General features: G+C 38.3%; 1 protein-coding gene across 3 annotated transcripts; it reads left to right on the forward strand.

Moving 5' to 3' along the window:
- Positions 1–1,870: 1,870 nt before the first annotated feature.
- LOC148676350 (interferon gamma receptor 2-like) lies at positions 1,871–13,633 on the forward strand. 3 transcript variants are annotated; one of them, XM_088606798.1, is made up of 8 exons: positions 1,871–2,361; positions 3,523–3,707; positions 4,555–4,678; positions 6,129–6,313; positions 7,499–7,644; positions 8,123–8,273; positions 9,244–9,401; positions 11,976–13,633. In XM_088606798.1, exons 2-8 carry the CDS (start codon positions 3,653–3,655, stop codon positions 12,075–12,077), a joined length of 921 nt encoding a protein of 306 aa, XP_088462924.1. In that variant the 5' UTR covers positions 1,871–2,361; positions 3,523–3,652; the 3' UTR covers positions 12,078–13,633. The 3 variants fall into 3 exon arrangements, with proteins under 3 accessions (XP_088462924.1, XP_088462931.1, XP_088462916.1); XM_088606805.1 differs by having other exon boundaries at positions 3,573–3,707; positions 6,132–6,313; XM_088606790.1 differs by having other exon boundaries at positions 1,872–2,361; positions 3,573–3,707.
- Positions 13,634–15,933: the final 2,300 nt, after the last annotated feature.

Raw genomic sequence — 15,933 nt, forward strand, 5'->3', positions numbered from 1 at the left:
TTTATTTCAGCCATTGATTCAAATGTATATACTGTGACAGAAAGCCAAATCAGTTACCGTATGACCGATGTCTAGTGTATACCTCTCTAGCTCCTGCTCAATAGGGACGACATTGCCTGGGCCGAGGAACAACTCATGATGGTAGTGAGTCTGGACTAGGAGAAAGCCTTCAACAGAGTAAACCACAGCTATCTGTTCTGAGTGCTGCAACACTTTGGTTTCAGAGATAGTTTCAGCCACTGGATAAAGATACTGTACTCTGAAGTGGGCAGCAGTGTCAATGTGAACGGACATCTGGGGGATTTTATTCCCCTGGAATCCGGAGTATGACAAGGATGTTCTCTTTACAGAGTCATTGGCAGATGCTGTGAGACAGGATCCTGTCATCGATGGCCTGGCGATACTGTGAGGTATGGGGGAAGCCCTCAAGATCTCCCAGTACGCAGATGACTCGACGCTCTTCCTGAGCTCGGACAGGGGGTTGAAGAAATATGTCATGAAACAATTCTCCAGGTCCTAGGGATGGAAGCTCAACCGCCGAAAGAGCAAACTCAAGTTCTTTGAACCTTGGAAGGACATGTAATACGGCGCTGGAAGGTCTCAAGGTCTGCACAGAGCCCCTTGAGATACTGGAGGTTTCTTTCCAGAGCCAGGACAAGAAGACCATAAACTGGACCGAGAGCATTGCCAAGGTAAATGCGAAGCTGTGTCTGTGGAAGATGCGATCACTGTCACTTACAGGGAAAGTGATGGTGTTGAAAGCAGACATCCTGCCTGATTTGGTTTACCTGGCTGTGGTGTACCCACTGCTGGCTAGACTCAGACGAGCGCTGCAAGGGATGGTCTTCAAGTTCGGCTGGGGAGGCAGGCACGGGTACACCACAAGAAATCAGATGTGTCTGCTGGTCGATGAAGGGGGGAGACATGCTGCATTGCCCCCTAAAACTTGACAACATCTTCTTCTGCAGCCTCTGTCGGGAGCAGTGGGAACTGATCAGCCATTATTAGTACTTTGTAAGGCTGTGATTCTCATCCCAATGAGTCACCTGGTCCAGTTGACAAACACTGGGCCCAAAGCAGAAAAGTGACCAGAGACCTGCACCCACACTGAGTACAAGGAGGTGAGAGGGCAACTGGCTGGAGAGTGGATTCCCAGACAAGTCTGGGAAAGGACACAGCCAAAGGAACTTGACAAGTTAAAGGACGTCAACTGGATGGCCGTGCACCAGAAGCTGGTGACGAGAGAGGTCCTCTACAGACTCTCATTCACCAGGAACCCGCATTGCCCCCTGGACACGTGTTTCGTTGAGGAGACGCAGGAGGACATGTTCTGGAGCTGTCCCTTCGCAAAGCAGTGTGGAGCAGAATTGAAAACACTAGGCAACTCCTGGGAGCAGCAGCAGCAGCAATGTTCAGCTACCAGGGCATCCTGCTGGAGCTGGCACCAACCGGATTGGACAGAAGGACACAGTACTTGCTTTGGCTGCTGGTGTCCCTAATAAAACAAGGACTGTGGAAAGTGAACACTGTCATCCAACACAAAACGGAGTGAGTGAGGGAGCTGGAGAAGAGGATCCTTGCCAATTTCAGAGGGAGGATGAAGCGTGACGTTGCCAAATAGTGCTTCTCAATGGTGAAAGAGCGCTGGAAGGGACCTGTACAGGGACTAAGGAGGAAAACACTGTTCCTTTGAGCTCTTGAAGAGGACTGGACGACTGCAGTTTCAGAGCTGGTACAGGGGAAAGGCTTGGGCAACAGCAAGTGGTAGGGCTTGGAGGGATTCTTATTGTGCAAATCCAGCCCTGGCATTCACTTGCATGGATTGCAAGGAATATCACCCTTTTAAGAACGTTTGTAATATAGTAGAGATTGGATTACTTGTTAGAGTGTGTACTTAGTGTAAGAGGTTTATTGTGAAACAAAGTTTATTTGGTTAAAGAAAAGTACCTCTGATTCACATTCTGTCTTATCAGTCTGAGAGTCTGCTGCAGAGGTAACATGAGTTGCGAATGAACAATAACGTGAATGTATATGAAACAAAAAATGTAAAAAAACGAAGTAGCTCACGTGTAGGAGTTTACCGCACCTAGCTAGGGGGAAAAAAGTGAGTCTTCAGGCATGTGTGATACTAAAGCTGATCACTGCAGTGCTGGACTTCACAGAAGAGAGCAGGAATAAGTGGCTTTGCTGAGTCTCGGGAAGCAGCAACAAACCTTGAAGCAAAACACAAGATAACTTATTTTGTTTCCAGAGAGACATTGATGCAAGAGATAAAGGCATGGAGTTTATTTTTCTGTGCGAGGATGCACTATAAAACTTTAAACGCGGAAGGCCTCCGCTTGCCTTTCAAGGGACAACAAGGTATGGTGACGTTATCATTTGTAAAACTTGTATAACTGGTTGCTTCTATGTACCAGTATATAAATTAGATAGGAAAACTCATAATTTCATCAATTTAAGTTTACCATGCGGAGGCGATGACCTTTGTTTTTAATAAAACGCTTTGGGAATTTTAAAGCCTTTAGAATATATTTTGGCTATTGTTTTTGACGTCAGTAAAAAAAAAACGGATCTTCGCTTTTTTAGAGTTGATACCGTAATAAACGCATTTTATTTAGTGTTTAAAGTAAACCACGAAATTTTATAGATATTTATGACTAGAACTTAGATCCATTACGAATGCCAGTTTTCTTTACTTACACGTTCAAAATCGGGTAGGTCTACAAAACAAGACTGATTTCACAATAAATCAATTTTATTTATTTAAATCACTTGCTGTTTTTTCTGAGACCAATAATAAAAGTACTTGAAGCAATATATTGGTATAAAAGCTACTTGATTTACAGTAGTTCTCCACTGTAATGTTTTAACTTTTTACACGTTACATTTCATGAAAGATATTATTTTAGTAATTTTTTTAATTCGCAAAAACTATCAAAATAATTTCAAAACTATAATTTCTTGTAAAAAGAAACTGCAACTAAACCTTACCGAATTTGTTAATACCTGTAAAATACATTTGGTTTTAAATCTGTTTTTCTTTCTATTTTGGTCGTGCCATTCTCACACTTTCTCCACTGAAACCACACCAGCATCGATTTGTGAACTGTGGAAATAACCTCACAGCAAACCGCTGTATTTACGAACACATGGTACTGCGAGAGTAACAACAGATTAACACGATTTGAAACATAGTGCCTTACTCTACACCAGACTAAAAATAAACATAGTTAACGTAACTACAGATAGATTTGATACTTCTTAAAAACATTTTTCGAAGTTTTGGATTTGTGTCATGTAGTTACGCGATAATTATTTTTATAAACTACTGATATGATTCAGGGATTTTCTTCCCGTGAAATGAGAACACCCAAACTGTTTTTGAAAATACAAGTGAGAGCAAAGATCAGATATGCGCTAAAGCACGTCAGCACATTCTTTCCTGTTTTTAATCTGACAACGTATCTCTAAAGCAAAAAGGATCTATTGTGTATTACACTGCTGATTTCGTGTCACCCGTAGAAAGCTCTTAGACTCTCAGGGGTTAATAATAAATGACACTTCGTGGATAGGAGGAGACTGGCGCTGGAAGTGATGAAAGAATCAAGATGGAGATCCAGGAAAATAATTACCGTTGAGCAAAGAATGAAAAATGGATTTGAAACACGTTTTAACGCTGATGTTTGTTTGCCAAGTGATTCATAGAGGTAAGATTGTTGTCTTGTTTGGTGTAGCTCAGTCCTAGTGAGTCTCGAACTGTATTCATGTATGTAATGTGACGCTGTTGAGATCAACTCTTCGTGTGATTAACATCCACAGGCTGAATAAACCCAGAGATCTCGAAATTCATTTGTAGTCCACAAGTAATGTAAGTGTTCGGGTCAGAAACGGGAAATTCAGGTGACAGTTTATTATGTGAATTTCACAATGCAAAAAACGAGTGTAAGTTAAATTTATGCGAAACTGTACACGAAAGAAGCTATTGTGTTTGATAAAAGTAATTTATTTCACGTTAAGGTAAATTACTAATGATTTAGACCTTGCTAAATGCGTTTTGAGATTTGGACACTAGAATAATGTGGCCCAGTGTATTCTGGGTTAGAAAGATTCAGTTCTGTCTTAGCTGACCTGCGTTAATCTAAAATAAAATAGAAGTTTCTAATATTTTTAGGTCATCATATTTCCTTATGGTTTGTGTTTTCAATCACAGCAGTAAGAATAACAAGCATTGAAATCTGGATTTAAAACATACTTTATAACTGTCATAGATACCTAGAATGGTAAGCAAACTAGTCCCATTAATGTAAGGTAGAGCTAAAAACAGCTATAGAAAGTTTGCTGCTATGAACTGTTTACCAACAATTAAAATTTTAGAGGACCTTCAGCCTGAAAATCACTGCAGGATTAAAATTACAAACCTGTCTCTTTATAAGACAAAAATGGATCTGAATATAAAGTAGATTTTTAAGTGTTTTTTTTTCAGTAGTCTTGTTTTCATGTGATATTTTTCGTGATATTTATGGCATGAAGTCCTGATATATTTTCCTTTAAAAGGCCTTTCGGTGTTGGTGGAACCTGCTAATGTTACCATCATATCAAAAAACCTGTTGAGCATTCTGTACTGGAGCCCAGTCACTGCTGAAAATTGGACAGTCCATTACAGAGTGCAGTACAAGCTGTAAGTAAGGAGTCTTAAAATGTGTTTTAAAACTGATATAACTCTTTAACTTTTGTGTGATATCTTACTAAATATATAGTACCTTTCTCTGATTACTTTACCATTAGAAATTGTTTTGTAAAATGATGAACACAATACCTGTCTATGAGTACAGACATCAGTAAACACTAGTGAATTTTTCAACATACGACCTACAACTTTAATATTGTATTTATATACCTTTTCCAAATCCCATTCTGTATTAGAAAAGGAAGTGAGAACTGAAGTACTTACTGTCCAAATAAAATGTCTGTTGTGAGTCCATTTCTCAGTTCAAGTTCTTTGGTTTATTGGTAAAACTAACTGGTTCCTATGAATCCTCTAAGACATGTACTGTCCAGTCATGTTATCAAGTTTGATGAAGATGTGAAAAAACATCTGAATTTGAGTATTACGTATATCAGTCTTATCTATACATCCATTTTGTAACCACATCATGCAATTCAGATTCGCAGGGGAGCCAGAGCCTACCTTGGTAGGCTACGGGCCCAAGACTGGGTACGCCCTGGGTGGGACTCCAGTCCATCACAGGGCACACACAGACACTCTCACCCCAGGGCCAGTTCTCCTAGAAGCCACTTAACCTACCAGTATGTATGTCTTTGGACTGTGGGAGGAAATGGGTACATCCTGAGGAAACCCACAGACTCCACACAGAGAGCATCCCAGGTCTAGAATTGACCCAGAGCCCCAGTTTTTGCGAGGCAGCAATGCGCAAAATGGCACCCTATGTGCACCCAATTTTGAAAATAAATGCTTTAGAGCAATGTTTAATTTCATGAAGTGACTTAGTTATAAATATACTTTCTAGTAGGGTAAAACATATTAAAATGTAAAGCAGTTAAGGCAAATGAATTTGTTCAAAATAATGTTTACCTTTCATTTTGTATATTTATAAAAGTGTTGGGATTTTTCAAAGATTGAACAGATGCTACTGATTCATACATTACTGATTATTGTATGTCTACTTTTTATTTGCTAAATTAATTCTTGTTACACTGTATAGGCACCTGTATTTACAACTTTAAAAACATTATTGAAACAGTAACTATTCTACAAATCTAATTCCATTTTAACCCAATCACAAATGTAATTCCAATCAATGGAATAGAATGTAAACAACCTGGCTGGGTAACGTGTTCCAGACACCCAAACCCTTTATGTGACTTCTTTTGTCAGTCCAAATTAAACTTACTTTACACTTATTATATGTGAGGAAACATCTGCCTGGGTCAACTCATTTACTAACAATGTACTATTTTGAATGTTAATATTAAGCTTATATCCTAATACACTGATCATGCAATAAAAAAGGACACTCTTGCCAAAAACCTCAGAAACAGTTGAGCCATTCAGTATCAGTCCTAGGTCTGTGCCCCACGCACTCATGCTTGTTCTCCATTTTGTTCAGCAGTTCACATGATAACAAATGGAGCTGGACAGATATTGAAACATGCAATCCAACAAACAAGACAGAGTGCAACTTCACGTCTGCCATCAGGGCCTCATTCACAGTAAACCTGCGTGTACGAGCGGAAAGTGGCACTGACTTCTCTTCCTGGAGTGAAACAGAGTCATTCTGTGCTTTGAATGAAAGTATGAACCTTTTTCTGTACTCAACCTTAATAATTTTTGCATCTCATTGCAAATGATGTGCTGTTGTCTTCCCTGTTATTGGTTCCTTTGCCCCTTGTAGCGAAGCTGAAATTATAGGTTGAGTTCCTGTAGTGCAGCTACTGTATGTTCCCTGGCATTTGTTGTAATTTGTCATTGTGCTGAGATGGCAGATTGATTCTACTGCTCAAATATAAAATTCTTCTTATTGATTTGATGCTTTAAAACATGCACTTGGTTTTAAGGCACAAGATCTTGTACAGGTAGGATAAGCCTGGACAGAATTGTTATTTTTTCCAAGTTAATCAAGCTCATGTAATTAGGCCAAGGAAGTGATGTGAGGGTTAAGGAGTTTGCAGCACTCCCTGGACTGAGGTTCAGAAAGCATATCTACAACTGAGCATAACACTAGACCAATTCAACACTACCAATTTAATGAGATCAAAAACCCTATAACCCATGGGAATTGGAGTTCGGAACCCTGCGATTGAAACTGTGAAACTATTGTTCTGTGAAAGGTTTACTTGAAGTGATAATTTGCAAATGTAGAAACCCTTTCATGTCATGTTTTTATGAACTTCTGGCTTTACTACACTGTAAAAAGGTTATTTTGCAGTTGCTGTCTAATATTCTCTGTGCACTCTCAGCTTTCTTTGTTCTTGTAGGCTGTAAGATGTACCTATTGTACTTACACCTATTTTTGCTGGTTCACTTGTAGTACTGTATATTCTCTTCTATATTTTGTGAAGACATACATTTTGGAGTATCAATAATATGGTGTTTCATTCAAATTTTGCATAAAGACTTTATGCAAAGTCTAGTTAGAAATCATTTTTCACTTCTAGGGAGCTGCTGAATTAGAACAAATATTACCGCTGCTCACTTTCTTGTACATGTTTGGAATCATTATTTGTGACCTGCTGGTCCAGTATTGGGATCTTCAAAGTTTATCGCTGGGATCTTTTCAATTAGGAAAGGTTGATGATGGGATCTTTAAGGTTCTTGTAAATTCTTGGTAAACATTTATTTTGTGGATATGTGGGCAAAGTAAAGATATTTGTCTTACAAAACTGATATATATATATGTACAGATGTCAACGTTTTTCTCAGTAGAGCTTAAGATATATAAGATACCGATGTACTAAGTTTGTTTTTCTCCTCCCACAGCTGTGATTGGGCCACCCAATGTTAATCTCATCCCTGGAAAACGTGCTATGACTGTTGTAGCATCTGTACCTCCTTCACTTAAGAATGAGTACAAAGACCATCTGAAATACAGTGTTGTCAGTTTCAAGAAAGATGACCCGATGAAGGTGACTTATAGGATGGACTTATGTTTTGAATCTCAGCTGTGCTAAATTTCTGAAAAAGTGATTAGGAGGGCACAGGGAACACTAAATTGTTAACTGTGTGAGCTCATTTAATTCATTGGGAATCTACATGACTATTCAGTAGGATGAGTCAATGAGCTCAATAAGTAATCAATAAGCTATAAATAAGTTCAAATGAACATTTAAAACTAGTCAAATTAGTGTGTAACTGTTTGATATGAAAACTGTGCCAGCTGTTTTGGCTGTGTCTGAATATCTATTTTCTCTTGGTACATTTTAAATATGTGCTCAAGTCTTGTCTACTTTCAGCTAGATAATTTTGCAAAGGTTTATATTGGTAGAATCCTTGAGAAAAGTGTATTTAGTCAAAGTTTAATCAGGCTTATTTTACCTTTATGTAGTACATCTTGTAAAATATGAATTGGTCTGTAGTAATTGGTTGATTATTTTGACTCTATAGAAAGTTGGTTTTCGCCTTCAGAAGTCTCCAATTCTCTTTGAAGACCTTGTTCCTTGGACAAGATACTGTGTTAATGTGTCTATTGTGATTTCTAAGTTTACTGAGCTAAAGACTGTTCCAAAAAAAGAATGTACAGACATCCTTGAAGACGGTAAGTCCTTGTTTTCTTGCTGTTACTGTTACTTTTTAAATGGGATCATCTTCCAGTAGGAGGTTTACACACTTTTTTCCCGTTGCTCATCAAGCATGCCTTACCGTTAAATCTATTTTGGCTTCTTTTGTCATTGTAGTTGCATAAATTGCATATCCTGTTTTGCAAGTTAAAAAGATCTTTCAACAACTGTAATCAAGGTTGTAGAGAAAGACATTACATTTGATCCCTCTGGATGTTTAGAGCTGAAGTTATCAGAAGAAACCACTTTCAGACTGTGACTCAAATTCATACATGAGGTGGATTAACCTTTCAGGGTATATTTGCGTTCCTTCAGTGTTTCAATTTACGGCTGTGTTTACAGTTTGGTCAATGTGACACTCAATTCAAACTCTCAGTCTAAGAGAGGATACTCATTGACTGAGGTTGGAAGAAGCAGTACTGTACTTTTCATCATTTGTTTTATTTTTTAAATTGGAATTTGTTTTTCACTGAATCAGAGGCAAATATTTGCTTAAATTGTGTTCATTTTCATAGTTCTGTTGTCACTTTATGTCCCTAAATCTCCTCAATGCAGGGTAGGCAGAACATCAGGGGTCACATTCTCCCATCCAGTAGGACACTTTGATATCTGTAGTACTTGTGATAAGCCTCACACTCCTTTCTGTGATTTAACAGCTGTCCCATCCTGAGCTGTGGTCCTTGGATGGATTCTGGTCATTAGTTTACCTTAAGGTTTTAATTAAATAACTGAGCCCATAAATTACTAATTGTTATAAAGTGAATATAGAAATAAATCAATGTAGTGTATTGAAAACCAGAAATCATTTTATCCTTGGAGGATTTGAACTGAGGAAATCTCAAAATGTATCATTCAATAACCATTGTTACTTGAAAAGAAATATTGGAAGGTTAAAAGTCACCTGCAATGAACCAGACATTAATTACTCCTTTCTCTTCCTACCTTTAGAGGAGACAAAATCTATAAAGCTACTTGTGATCTCAGTTCTGATTCCAATTGGGGTCATTGCAATGGTGATTGGATGTTTATTCCTTGTGAAGAAAAACTATGGACACATCAAGCACCTTCTGTTACCAGTCTGGGAGGTTCCAAATCATATTCAACAGGTACAGGCCATTCTTCCTGCATCACTACATTACAAAAATGATTCTCACACCATGGGTGTAGCATCTGAAATTCTAGGAGGAGACATATGGCACAGGTGCTTTGCAGTGCATACTGGCTGACCTTAATATAATGAATTCACAAGGTACTGGAAGAGCCTAGACCCTTCTGTCCTTCTGATATGTTTGGCTAAGAGTAGCAGTGTCTCTGGTTAAACTGTGTTTCTAATATTTTTGCCTATTTTTGGGAATGGTTTTGTGAGTGTACAGTTTAAACATTTTAATGTGTTTGACCCGCAATCCTGTCATATAAGATAAAGTAGCTCAGGTGGGTAGCTGGGTCAGTATGCGTAGGCTGCAAAGGAACAAGTAATAGATTTATTCCAAGGTGAAATGAAAAGAAAGAAAACACAATGTTTCGGCTGTGGAGTCTTCTTAACACCCGAAAAAGGCTCCACAGCTGAAAACGTTGTTTTCTTTCTTCTCCTTTCAGCATGGAATAAACCTATTACTTGTTCTCATATAAGATAAAGATTGCAAAGGAACAAGGTCTATTCCATGCTGAAAAAAAGAAGCATGAAAACACGTTTCGGCCGTGGTGCCTTCTTCAGGTGTGACACCTGAAATTTAACACCTGAATAAGGCTCTATGGCCGAAACGCAAAATTATTCTTGTTCTGCTGCTGAACAAAAATGCTTAGTGTTGTTATGCTGCACCAAACGGTAATGGCAAATTCATAAGAGTTGGGGTAACAACACTAGGATCGTGGTTAAATGTTATTTGGCTTGTACAGTCTGGCTTCCTTAAAGACACTCTTTATTTTGATAGGTTAAGCAGTTTCTGTATGTAAAGTACTATGAAAGATCAATTGAACTGCGCTTATAAACACATATAAGTAATTATTAATAATTATTATTAACAGGAAGTAAATGGTATTGATGCATTTGATCCCAATCACAAATGACTAAATGTGCCCTTTAATTGTGTATCAAATAATTGTGGGCTGTGAGATGCAGAAAGTTGAGAAACACTAGGATACAGTCCATTAAAATTTAATAGCTTAAGACAGTATACCTAAACTTTGACATCCTGGATTTTGCCAGGTGTCTAGGATTTAAACACCTGGTCTTTCTTTAATTGCAAAATTAAAAACAATATTCTATTAGTGTACGTAACATTTCATTTATGTTGCAGTAGTAACATGTTGAAAGTCCTTTAGAGAGCAGTGCCTTGTTAACAATAAAAACAGACCGTCCTGGCCACAATACATAGAATACTAACAAATCCTGTAAATCAGGGCTGGGCAGGAGAACAGTTAAATATAATTAAGAAACTAATTTAAATGAAGGATACATTAAGCCTAACACATAAGGCTGGCCAAGGAAACATTTAATTAAGAGACGTTTTGTTTTGCTATTTTAAAAAATCAATGAGGGAAGATTTTATAAATCAGGAGGCTACGAGCCTATTTAGCTTTGCTAAAGATGTCTGTATATCCTTCAGTAGTGGGGGGTCTTTCCAAAGCTTTCAGCTTTCAGTTTCCAATACAGATTGTTCTAATGTGTTCTGAAAACCCCCTCTGGAAAGGCCATTCCTTGCCTACACTGTGCCCTGTGGGATTCCCCTGTTCAACAGACCTTATTTACACACACACTTGTATATACTGATGGAAAAAAGAAAAGCAACATTTCTGGAATGAGAGTACTATAGTTATAGCTTACGTACTTTCACAAAAAGTTGTCATTTTGTTTTAAGCCCTCTGACCAGCAATATAACTTGTGCAGTGAGGCATTGCAATTTGCCAATCACACTGCAAGAAAAAGGCCACACTTAGTCCATTTTCTGTGCGTTCCATAATGCCTCAAATGTCACCAGAAGCAAGGGAGAGGGCCATTGGCATGCTGCAGGCAGGCATGTCATGTCCCAGTGTTGCCAGACTCTGTGGAGTAAGCCGCTCCACTGTGTCCCGACTGAAAAGATGTCCGCAGACCAGCAACACAGATGACCGTCCAAGATCCGGTCCCCCTCGAGTGACCACACCAGAGCAGGACCGAGACATCAGACTGGTCCAGCTGAGAGATCATTTCAGATCTGCCACCCATACTGCTGCTGAAACTGCCAGTTGACACAATGCCCACATCAGTGACAAGAGAGTGAGGCTCCATGCTGCTGGCCTTAGAGCAAGACGTCCTGTCAGAGGCCCTCTGCTCACACCTCCTAGACGTCACACCCGACTGGCTTGGGCCAGACAGAGGCTGCGATGGACTCGTCAGCAGTGGCATCAGGTCCTCTTCACGGATGAGTCACTCCTCAGCCTGTTCCACACAGACGGGATGGCCAGAGTGTGGAGGAGGAGCTGTTGCACTTCTTTTTTCCATCAGTGTATATATAGCCAAGCACATACTCATGACAATCAGGGAAGCAAGCCTGGTGTCAGCTTTCCTTTGAGGTGTACTTTTAGAACTTTGGTATTTATTACTCTGTGCAAAATTAAAGTTTCATTCAAGTAAATGTAATTTGTGTGAGTGCAGCAACTTCAAATCAGCCTGTTGTTCTCTCTTCTGTCTCTCTGTGCAGTTCCTTGCGGAGCCAAGCTATGAATTCTGCGAGATGCCATTAAGCAGCTATAGCCGTGAAGAGCCATGTGACACAATAACAGTTCTTTTGGAAATAGATTAGAATTGCTATTACTTCAGACGCTGAGGGGGTAAGCAGAAGAGACTTAACAACATTGGGTGCTGGTATGCTTCAATAATGAACACCACTGGCACACTATGGCAAAACTTGGATGTGAATCTTCTTTACCAACTTGACCAACATCAGCTCTTTGTGGAGTGCACATAACATTACAAACCCCTTATAACCTTCAGCTGCTTTCCTTTATAAGAAGGCCTCCCTGGTACTGGGATAATGGCAGATTTATTAACATCAGCATATTAAAAACAAAAGAATGAGTCATAAAGGTTTTTCAGCATACCAGAGAAGTCAATAATTTTGTAAAGACATGCTGGTAAACTCAACTGCCATTGAGTTCATCCCTTTCTTCTCTCATTTTGACTAAGCTATTACTTATGTCAACATGGCAGCACTTGCAGTAATATGGACTGGTGGGTTTTCGTGCCAGTTTTGTCCAAGCTGGGACACTAAAAGAATGTAAGTAAAATGGCATGTGCCTTTGGTATGATGAACACAAGGGAAAATGGAAAAACAATTTTACGGGATACAGTTTTTGATATGGTAGCATGTGAGGAATATCAGGAAAAGTCTGTCCAAGTGTTTTTGCTAAACAAGGATGTCAGTCAGTGGGAAATAAAGGAGGCTCCAATGTTCCAAGCACGTTCTACCTTCAGTGTTACAGGAAGAGACACTGAACCTAGAACGTCTTAAAATCTTAAGAGATGTGGATAATTAAACCGAGGTACAAATTTGATACTCCAAATAATGTCTCGGTATTATTCTGTGTTTATTTGGATTTCAGCACCCAGATAAGCAACATGGGGCAAACACGATTCTCTTGTTTCTAGTCTTTCTCGTGTGACTTATGGGCTAACATCTAACAAAATAAGAGGGGGGCATCTTGTTTTTTGCTTTGGCTTAATTTGGATTACAAACAATTTGGATATTTGAATTGAAGAGGAGAAGCACCTAGAACTTGATATAGGAGGAATTTTTTTAACCTGAGGAGTGATATTTCAAGACAATTTTATTTCAAGACTTTGGAAGCAATCAGCTTGACCAGGAGTTCTTATATTCAAGAGATTATGGATTTTTTTTTTGTTTGAAGACCAAGGAATATCCATGTTCAGACATCGCTAAGTGTATTTTACCTTTTGTTTTATTTTTTATTGTACCTTAGTACAAAGTATTCTGAAATACTGTACATACCTTGTAACTTGTTTTTCTTACAAAAACACTCAGAATCATACTTTGAAACAGACACTGACGTAACTGTAAGTCGTGTCTTGTACTTTAAAGCACTATTGTCATTTTATATTGCTGATTTTACAATTAGAGTGCGAACATTTAAAAAGTATGAAATGTGAAAATGTTAAATGTTTTAAGTTAAAACACTGAGCTGGGATCAAGGTGTGACTGGCCTATTTCTCAGGTGCACTTTAGGAATGTAATGCAAAAGGAAGGCTTGTGTGTTGAACTTTTTGTTGAGCTATACAAGGGATTTAAAATTGAAATTGAGAGAAATTGCAATAAACCTTCTGGGGAACTGAAAGCAAAAACCTGCTTTGGGGAAGTTCAAGTCCTGTACAAAACCTACATTGGAAAAAAAATATTTCAACATGTAAAGGCTTTTGGATATCTAGTTTAGCAATAACATGTATGATTTGTATGAGAGTGAATTGATTATCTGTGGCATGTTGTATTGTGGTTAGAGGGGGGTAAGATAACCAGCTAAGGTTGCCATCTGGCCCTGGGTCATCTGGGTCATTTTCAAAACAGGCTGGATTCCTAAAAAGAGGCTCTGTGCCTCTGAAGTGAAACAAAATAACATCTAAAGTTGGCAGTTTCTTGATTTGACACTTGATAACTATGCTGTACTAGAGATAAACCCTTAAAGAAAGAACCCTTATCTTGAAGATTTTGTATTTACCCTTATTTCCTTTTTTAGTGTGTGTTTCGTTTGACCACTTTTCTTAATAACCACATTCTCCAAATTCACACAGATTGTGCAAGATGTAGCGCATCAGCTGTATGGATCATCTGAGTGGAGGATGTGTTGGTTCACAAGCCAAATAATTTCAGTCCAGTCTGTTTACAGTGGCTATCAAATGTATTAACCCTCTTGGACTTTTTAACATTTTATTGTGTGTTATGGAATCATAATGTATTTAACTGTGAGGTTTTGTTATTGATTGACAATCTACTTTATTTTTATTGTCCTTAGAGCCCAGCAGAAAATAATAAAATATAAAAATGTACAGAGTGAAGAATATCTAAAGCAGCATCTACTGTGTAATTCAGAGCACCTTAGAATTCAGTAAAGCAAAGAAGTACAAGGTCATGATACTACCAGGAAATGGGGTGTCTGTTCATATTTAATATTTTTATAATATAATACCTTTGTCCTTTATAATAGCAGTCTGAGGTTAGGGAATTTGTACAAAACACCAACAATAAACACTAAAAATATCCTAAGGGTGTGTTAAGATGCATGTGTATAAAATAATTTTTCCACACCACAGTTTAAAACCAGACAAATCTTGAAGCATTACACACCACTGCTTGAAGAATCCTGCTCACATTAAGTTAGCGATGTGAGCGGTAGCTTAGGCCGCATTTGGAGTGAGACACTCCAGAGCCCTTTACACAGGACAGTTTTGGCTGGTGCTGTGGCTCCAAATAAATTAAACACAGGAGGATATCCTTGCAGGACATACCAGTCCACCATATCCCATGGTAATCTGAAAAAGTCTCTTCCATCCCTATATTTACAGAAATAAGAGGATACACTCATTAAAGAATTCCATAAGTATGATAAACTATGGTAACTATGACCACAAAGTCAAAATTTACTTTAAGCTCTTTTCTAGGTCTAAAGCATCAATGTTGGTCAGGGCAGAATGGACCAAACATACAATGTTTCATAATCTGATGGTTTAGGGTACCTATAAAACCTACTGGCCACTCTGTGACAGGACTTGGTTGTCTCTCGCTATCACAGTTCTCTGGATAAAATCATTTACCCCTGTGACTCGATATTGCACTGAGAGGAAGCTGAGAGGTACTTTTCCGTGTCTTTTTCAAATAAAAATATTTTCTTGGGTGCAATAGCCTATTAATGCTGTTTCTGTGTTTAATCTATGTGAGTGAAAATAAATGTTAACTGTACTATTGTTACTGAAGAACTGCCACACATAAATGCTGAGTGGTGAGCTGCATCAGCATTCCTTGGTAGCAAAGTAACAATTAAAGGTAAATTCCCCACAGAGATGTTTCAGCTGTTGGGGTATTCTTCAGGTGTGAAAAATGCAGTTTTTCCCTTTTCTGTTTCAGGGTGGAATTAACCTTTACTTGTCCCTATGCATAAATTCTATCTGTGTGAATTTATATTTTCATGTATCGAAATGGATTAAAGCAAGGAAAATAATAATCAGCATATGGGTAAGGATGTAGAGTCAACTCAGTATTTCAATGACAGACATTTTCTAGAGTCAAGTAAGTTCAAGGGGTTAAGTGTTACAGCCTTGCTATAATGGGGGAGGGGGGGTGTACGTACTTTCCCCAGGGCCCACATTTGAACATTTCTGTTCTCATTTCTACACATTAATCTTTTTCTCACTAGGAATCAGCTTGCATAGTAGGAGTGTAAATCTCAAATTGCTGTAAGGCTAACAACTGAATTTTACATGTTTACACATTTACTGTGCAACACTACAATGAAATTAATTTTGATACAGACAATTTTCACTTTCACAATTAAGAATTGCTTTGCAATTAAGGAGATCTATACATTAAAAAACCCAAAAAACAAAAAGTTAATTCAGTCCTCATTTATGCATTGGTTCAATCATATTTGACA

The sequence above is a fragment of the Lepisosteus platostomus genome, chromosome 2 (assembly GCF_059453375.1).
Source record: "Lepisosteus platostomus isolate fLepPlt1 chromosome 2, fLepPlt1.hap1, whole genome shotgun sequence".
In the NCBI taxonomy this organism is placed as follows: domain Eukaryota; kingdom Metazoa; phylum Chordata; class Actinopteri; order Semionotiformes; family Lepisosteidae; genus Lepisosteus; species Lepisosteus platostomus.